Source organism: Somniosus microcephalus, chromosome 13, assembly GCF_052327205.1.
Source record: "Somniosus microcephalus isolate GS21.2 chromosome 13, FLI_Smic_1.0, whole genome shotgun sequence".
NCBI lineage: Eukaryota > Metazoa > Chordata > Chondrichthyes > Squaliformes > Somniosidae > Somniosus > Somniosus microcephalus.
Genome location: NC_140999.1, coordinates 55,905,980 through 55,913,413, shown reverse-complemented (window position 1 = coordinate 55,913,413; position 7,434 = coordinate 55,905,980). Strand labels below are relative to the sequence as shown.

General features: G+C 43.9%; 1 protein-coding gene across 3 annotated transcripts in view; it reads left to right on the top strand.

Moving 5' to 3' along the window:
• Positions 1-427: 427 nt before the first annotated feature.
• Positions 428-7,434, top strand: part of uhrf1 (ubiquitin-like with PHD and ring finger domains 1) — a 59,205-nt gene continuing 52,198 nt past the window's right edge. The window contains exons 1-2 of one of the 3 annotated variants that reach the window (XM_086004918.1): positions 428-955; positions 6,847-7,116. In XM_086004918.1, coding sequence (XP_085861044.1) covers positions 803-955; positions 6,847-7,116 — 423 coding nt within the window. In that variant the 5' untranslated portion in view covers positions 428-802. The remainder of the gene's footprint in view (positions 956-6,846; positions 7,117-7,434) is intronic. The other 2 variants (XM_086004921.1, XM_086004920.1) reach the window with 2 other exon arrangements.

Sequence of the window (7,434 nt, the reverse complement as noted above, 5' to 3'; positions counted from 1 at the left end):
GGGGAGTGGCCCAGTCTCAGTCCGGGGGAGTGACTCAGTCTCAGGCCGGGGGAGTGGCTCAGTCTCAGTCCGGGGGAGTGACTCAGTCTCAGGCCGGGGGAGTGGCTCAGTCTCAGGCCGGGCCACTCCTCCAGGCCGCGAATTTGCATTTCCCGCCAAGCCGCGACCAAGTCAGTAAAGCCTGAGATTTTGGCGCCAACTCGCGAATGGCGCTTTGTTTTTATATTATGATGAAAAAACACTTCACGTTTCTGTCAGTTTTGACGCGAGGAAATCTTTTTCAAGCCTCTCATCCTTCCTTCATAATTTTTTTTGCGACGCTCCTTTTTTTTAAATTTTGCTTTTCTCTCAGCTTTTCTTTTGTCGCCATAACCTCGCGAGATTTCGTTCGCGCCGCGGCGACTCATGCTGCCCCTCAGAATGACAACCCTCCGTCTAACGTGGTGACGTAAACGCTCAGACGCGCCGGCGTCGTTGGAGCGACGGCAGAAGCGCGGGTGTTTTTTGAAGGCTGTCTCCACCCATCCCGGTCCAATAGGAGTAGCGTTCGAGTGCGCGCGCTGCAATTGGCGCCAGGCGGAGGGGCGGATCGCGCTGGGCGGGAGAGCGCCGATTTGAATCGGACGCTGCGCGCGCGGAGGTGGAGATCCGTTGGGTTCAAGAAGAAAAAATTGAATTCGCGGGAAAGTTTTTTTTCCCTTTCCCCCCGCCGTGAGAAGGAGACGTGGGGATCGATCAGCGCATCCCGTCTGATTATTATCATTATTCACCATAGACAAGTGACCCGCTTCGCTGATCGAAGATGTGGATCCAGGTGCGAACGATGGACGGCAAGGAGACCCGCCACATTGACGGGCTCTCCAAACTGACTCTGGTGCAGGAGCTGAGGGAAAAGATCCGGGAAGCGTTCGGGGTGGAGGCGGATCGGCAGCGGCTGTTCTACCGGGGAAAGCAGGTACTTTACAAGGGGAGGATGCATTGGGGGCGGGGATGTAGAAACACCATGAGGGGACTAAGCGCCTTTTCCTCTTGGCGAGACCACCGGGAAATGGTCCGGGGAACAAAGGGTGAACGCCGGCCGCCACGTTCTTTCCCCAGGGCCAGGGGATTCCGGCAGCAAACTGGCGCCGAGGAGGTTAAACCCCACAGCCCGGGCGACGGGGGGTTGAGATTGAGCCCCCGGGGTAACCGCCGCCTGAGACGAGCTCGCTGCTCCCTCCTCGGGGCTGGGGGCCACCCCAGCCGCTGGTGGGCATCCCCCATTGAATGCAGCGAGTGATGTGAAACCCATGGCTCTCCGCCCGTGCATCGTCCGCTCCCCACCCTTAGAATTCGGTTTTAAATCAACTTTTAAATGGCTTAAAACTTTCTATTGAAACTCTTCCAACTGCTCCGGGAAGGCGGGGTGTTTACACCGCAACCTAGCCTGCTGGCTGTCGCGCCCGCATTGGCCGGGGGATTTGCGGCCGCTGGGCTGGCGTCCGGATGCGCTGTTTCTGATTGGCTCTCCGGCTTGTCGGTCACCGCTCTGACGCCCGCCGCCTATCGCGTTTGGTTGCGCGGGAGGGGTTGGGTGAACAAAAAGGCGCTAAACTCCCTCCATCCGATTCTAGATTAAGTCCGCTAAATCATTTGGTTTGTATCGGGGCACTGGAAATGAATTTTCCGCAGCAGGGGAACGTGCAAGTTTGTCTGCTCGCCCCTGAACGATTACATTTTTCGTGCATTCACTTAAGAAAAGATTTTATTTTATTAATTTCGATCAACAATGTTCAGTCAAACACGGAGGGACTAGGAAGTATTTAAAGTTTTAGTTGGCGCCACTCTTCAAAGGCAATTTCTCCGTTAAATAAAGGATGGCATACCATCATATGTCTTCGGTCTAATAAACAGCATTACCACCATTATAGCAGCTGATGCACTGAAAAGGAGAAGTACATCATTTAAAAAAAAATCTTACAATTAAACAAACTAACTGGTGAGACTTCGGCTCCGTGTTGCTCCGGGCTTTTAACTGCAGAAAGGATCTTTAGATTTGAGCGCCGCCTAGTGAGAAACGTTTTCAATATATGCAGTTCACCTTTATGGACAGCTGATTCTCTATGAATTTTATAAGTTTAATTTCGCTGTGACCTAGGAGACCATAACTGGTGCTCCGTGACTTAAAATCTGCAGTGGGACAAACTGCATATTGCAAATGTATGTCCAAATTCACCTGCAACCTGCATATTTGATACTTGCCAGGATGCAAACTGTTTGTTTTGTGCCCCTTTAATCTGGCACCAACCCCTGTTCGAAGTATTGTAACAGTGCATGTAGTTCAACAAACTCCCCATTAGGTCTTTTCATATTGGGACTGAATTGATTAAAACTTAGAGATGAAGTTGAATAAAGTACAATTGTCATCTCCAAGTTTACCTGCTGAGGAATTGGTGTACACACCAGAAAAGTGCAAGGTTCACTCTTAGGCCAAGCTGCGTGAAGAATTTCTGCTCTTTAGGCATTGTGAGTGGCTTAGGCACCCAGGTTAAGGAGGGGAATATCAGTTAGAACTCTGCTTATGATCACTGCCAAAGCCCCTGCTGGAAATACTGTGGATACATAAAGTCCCCTGTAATCAAATAACCCGTCTGCACTTGCCACTATTCACATCAGCATTGATAGCAACTTACGTAACGGATACCCATGGACCTGTATTCCAACAAGGCATTAATGCCTCTGAGGAGGAAGATTGGCAGAAGTAAATAAAATAAACTGCAAAGCTTTAAAAAAATATTTTGCAGCTCAAAATTCTAAAAGATGAAAAGTAGGATGCTAAATTCTGTTTTTTGGTTAGTGTACAATGGTTGTATTTATGTATGGCTTTAGTTATTGACATTGGGAATACAGCAATAATTCGATGTGAACATTGTGTGGGAAACACACAATGTCCACATTCATGACTTAAAAAAATTAATTCTCGGGGTGCGAGTGTCGCTAACAAGATCGGCATTTATTGCCCATCCCTAGTTGGCCAGCAAAGGGGGTGGTGTGCCTTTTCTTGAACCGCAGTCCGTGTGGTGAAGGTGCTCCCACAATGCTTTTGGGTAGGGAATTCCAGGATTTTGACTCGGTGACAATAAAGTGCTTCTAACCAGGATATCTGGGAAGCGATGACTTGTCAGTGGGCAAGTACAGTTAATTGTTACAATGTTTGTTTATCATTCAGTGATCTGTTTCTTCTGTGCTAGCAGTTTACCACAATGTCTCATGTAATGTCAATGAAAGTTATAAAAATGGTGTGGTTTCTTTCTGGCTCTCTTTTCCCCCCCCCCCCGGACTCTTCCCCTGCACTGGTGTATTTCCTTGTGTATGGGCATTCAAGTATGTTCCATCTGCTGGTAACATTTTTAAGTTGTGATTGTTTTCATGTAGGAATGTGTGGGTAGGTGATTTATAATGTAATAGTGTGATCAGGGCAGATATTTTGTGGGTAGTGGGGGGAGATTGATGAGGAAAATACTTGACATTTTTGTTAATACTATACCAAAAATGAAAGCTAGATTATTCGTATGGCAGATAGAGATTTTGTGAAATAGCAACCATTTAACCATGGATAATTATCTCACACCAGGGAGGTTCAATTTTCAGGAATACAAAACTTTAAGGCACATATGACCTTTCAAATCCCCTCTTGCGTGTTCATTTCATTCATTCATATCACTGTGTTTGCATTCATGATTTAAGCATTATGTACAGCGTTCATTTACAGCATGCTGGCAGAAATTAGTACTAGTTACAATCAGCAGGCATGTAATAAACAAACATTGGTTTCCTGACTTATGCACTTTTCATGGGATTAAAAGTTCGCAATGTCATGGACTTTATTCAATTTCATCTCTCGAGGGATGAATGACTAGGAAAAGATTTCCAGACAGAGCAAACACTGAAGTTGCTTTAATTTTAGAAGGTAATCTCACATTGTAGCCTAGGTTTAATACCAACAATCATATTTCTATGCATTCAGCAGATCTTTAACTATAGAGCTTGTATTTTGTTTCTTTACAAACTTCTAATCCACTTTTTTGATTGCTCATCAAGTTGAGAGATGGACTACAGCCTTGTAGGAGCTTGCTGTGTGCAAATTGGCTGCCATGTTTCCTACATTACAACAGTAACTACACTTCAAAAGTACTTCATTGGTTGTAAAGCGCTTTGGGACATCTAAAAGTCTCTTTCAGTCGGCAAAATAAAACTCCCCCTCTGATGTGGCCTGGTACCAACATGGAAAAGCAACCTCTACTGCACAATTCTGACATTCTCCATTTCTCGCTTCAGCCATTTTTGTAGCCTCTGAGTGAGATTCTCGGGTGGTACCAAATTGGGCTTAATTTTGTGCTGCGAGATCTTTACAGCTGGTTGATAGAGTAGATAATCATTCCACGAGCTTGACTTCAGTGTTTTAACCTGTGCTTTCCAATCCCCAATCCAATTATTAACGAGATATTTTCCCCTTTTTTTTAAAGTTTATATTTTTTAACCGAAGTGTGGCTGCTTTAATGTAATGTTGGTGGAAGTCCTTACAGCTTTGTGGGGACGGAGAGGGGGAGAATCTTTTAATCTCTGGCCTGGCCGAGTGCTGTTTTTACTGCTAGCTAGATATGTGGTTACAGCTAAGTGAGCTGCTTGTGTCTATTTTATTCATGTGTTTCAGCATTTTGGTTGACTTTTTTGGCAACTATGAGGTCCAATTCTGTGAGCTTTTCACAGCTCGAATCATTGCTATTCTTTTAACCCTCGTAAGTATATCGAGACCAGGTTCAAAGTAGACTGCCTGTGTTCCAGTAGTGTGTTCCAAATGTGACTTTAAAAATTGTTTCATAAAGAATTAAAATAACCTATCTTGATCTAATTGAATGTCCTTAATGCATAGCAGTATCTGATTAGCTTCAAAAATCTCATGTTGACTGGATATGGCACCTAAATCCTTGCTCTCCATCTTTTGCTAGTGCACATATTGTGTAAATGTTTTATTTGCATCAATGTGTTGTGGTATTTTCAATCTTGGGTGTATGTCCAGTTCAACGTACTGGTATATGGTGTCTTGCTGATACTGTGGGTGCTACAGAATTATTAGCATTTCATTATAGCCAATTTCAGGGTTACAATTTTAACTGCTTTTTATAACATTTGGATAGACTTTGAAATAATGGTCTTTCCTGTGAAAGATGGGAGGGTGCTTTCTAGTTTGTGGGTTTTCCCACTTTTGCAACCAATTGGCCTACCCATATCTGCCATCGTTTAACATTCTAACATCACTCCATATCTCAGATTTCCATTCCACACCCTGCATCCACTTGGTTGGGCATATGGAAGCAACCTAATTGCTGAAGGATTCCTGAGATGTAAAAAAAACTTGCATTTAAATAGTGGCTCAGCAGCATTACTTCCAGTAATACTTTGAGAATCTTATGTAGTACTGTAGTGTTTGAACTATGGTGCAATCTAATCTTGGGTGTTGCTTCAGGGCAGCATTTACTACAGACCATTTTGTCTCCCTCTAGAGAAAGAGTGTGGGAAATCGAGAGATGATCTATTCTTTGCTTGCTTGCAGCTCCCATTGGTAGCTCAGCGGGATTGGTTAAGGCTTCGGAATGGGTTAGCTGCCCTTTCACTGTCGAATAATTTGTGAGGCTTGGAAAGAGCATAGGCATCAAGAAAAGATAAATAATTCCCAGACGTGTAGCTCTTATTTGTTCAACGTTTCATATTCCAGGAGTGAAGAAAAACGCGGTACTGAGAAGTTAAATTCTTGCCACTGGATGGTGCTGTAATAATGAAACTTAAATACTGGTATAGTGGAATCTGCTTTCTATAGTGATCAGGAGGGTATTACATGTATAAAAAAAAACCAAATCTCTACATTCTCTATTGGTTGTACCGATCAGGGTTCTTCACTCATTGCTTCCAACTCCTCTCAATCTCTGCCCAGTAAGCTCAAAACCGAATCAGAGGGTAGCAATCCTACAATGCCCCTCAGGACAGCTACACCTGGCATTCTGCACAGAGTGCTATTTTTAAGATGGTAGTGAGTATCATTTTTAAACCGCTGACTAGCAGGCTGAGTGCTGCATCAGTTACTGTTCCACTGGTCAGCTGTTTAACTTGCTAGTCAAGCAAGTTGCATTTAATTCCTTGATTTCATTTGGGCACAAGAGGCTTATTTGCCAGTTGATCCCCCCCCCCCCCCCTTTCTTGTTGTCTTGCCTCACTCAAGCTGTAGGAATATGGTGCCAGGTGATGCGGTGTGAGAACTGTCGTAAATTTCCTCTCCCTAACCTGGGGCATTAAAGCTAACAGTCCTGAGTTTCCAAAGTTACAGTTATACTATAAAATGTCTGGGGTCTGCTGCTTCACAGGACTCCCAAATGTTACCTGGACTGTTCGGAGGATGTTTCAGAGAATGTGCAGTTGCATTATTTTCTTCCTGTCTTGCATCTTAATATTAGAAGAGTTGGTTATGTAGATAAAAAGTATGTTTGAGGTGTTTGTGAATGGGAAGCGTCTGAGTTTGAAAAAAAAGACAGAGGGGCATTGTTTGGTAATAGAAGTTACTTCCATGGAGTAACTGCATTTTTCCCCTGAATGCTCTAGTTCCTTTTGAGTATTTGAGAAGAACTCCCATCTTTTTCTCTTCCTTACCAGCTTCCTCTGCAGGTACTTTTTATATGGTTGTGACTGTTGTACTTGGTGAAATTAAATATACAAAATCTATTCCTGGATGTAGCTTGTAGATATGAAAAGGTAAATGCAGTACCTCAATTCAGAGTTCCATAGCAACTGTCTAACTTTCTTTTCCCTTTTTAGATGGAAGATGCCCATTCACTTTTTGACTATAACGTGGGACTTAATGACATCATCCAGCTGCTTATTCGTCAGGCTGATCAAGTTGTATCAAAAGGCACCACCAGAAAAGAAAAGGATGCCGAGCTGTCTGACACCGACTCCGGATGTGGATCCGCGCAGAGTGAATCGGACAAGAACTCTAACAATGGTGAAGCTGCTATGGAACTGGAAGGACAAGCAGGAATGTCCACTCAGCCTGATCTTGTTGACCCAGAGTTTGGCTTATACAAGGTGAGCATAGTGCCTTGCTCATCAGTAGAACTGTTACATTGATTAGCAGCAATGGTGTATTGTGGAAGTATTTGTATCTCTGTTTTAGGATACAACCTAAGTTGTGCCTACTGGGAAAAATCCTGATATTGCTCTTTGTGAATTCACCTTTTTTCAATTGTTGGAGCCTGTTCTCAATCACAGGCTGCCATAATATCCTTGCAGGATCTCGCCAGCAAATTGCATGGCAATGTTAAATTTAGCTTGTCACAGGCTTGTCACAACTCTTTAATATGCTAGAGTATTATCTGTAACCTTTTTTGAAATCAATACAGATAG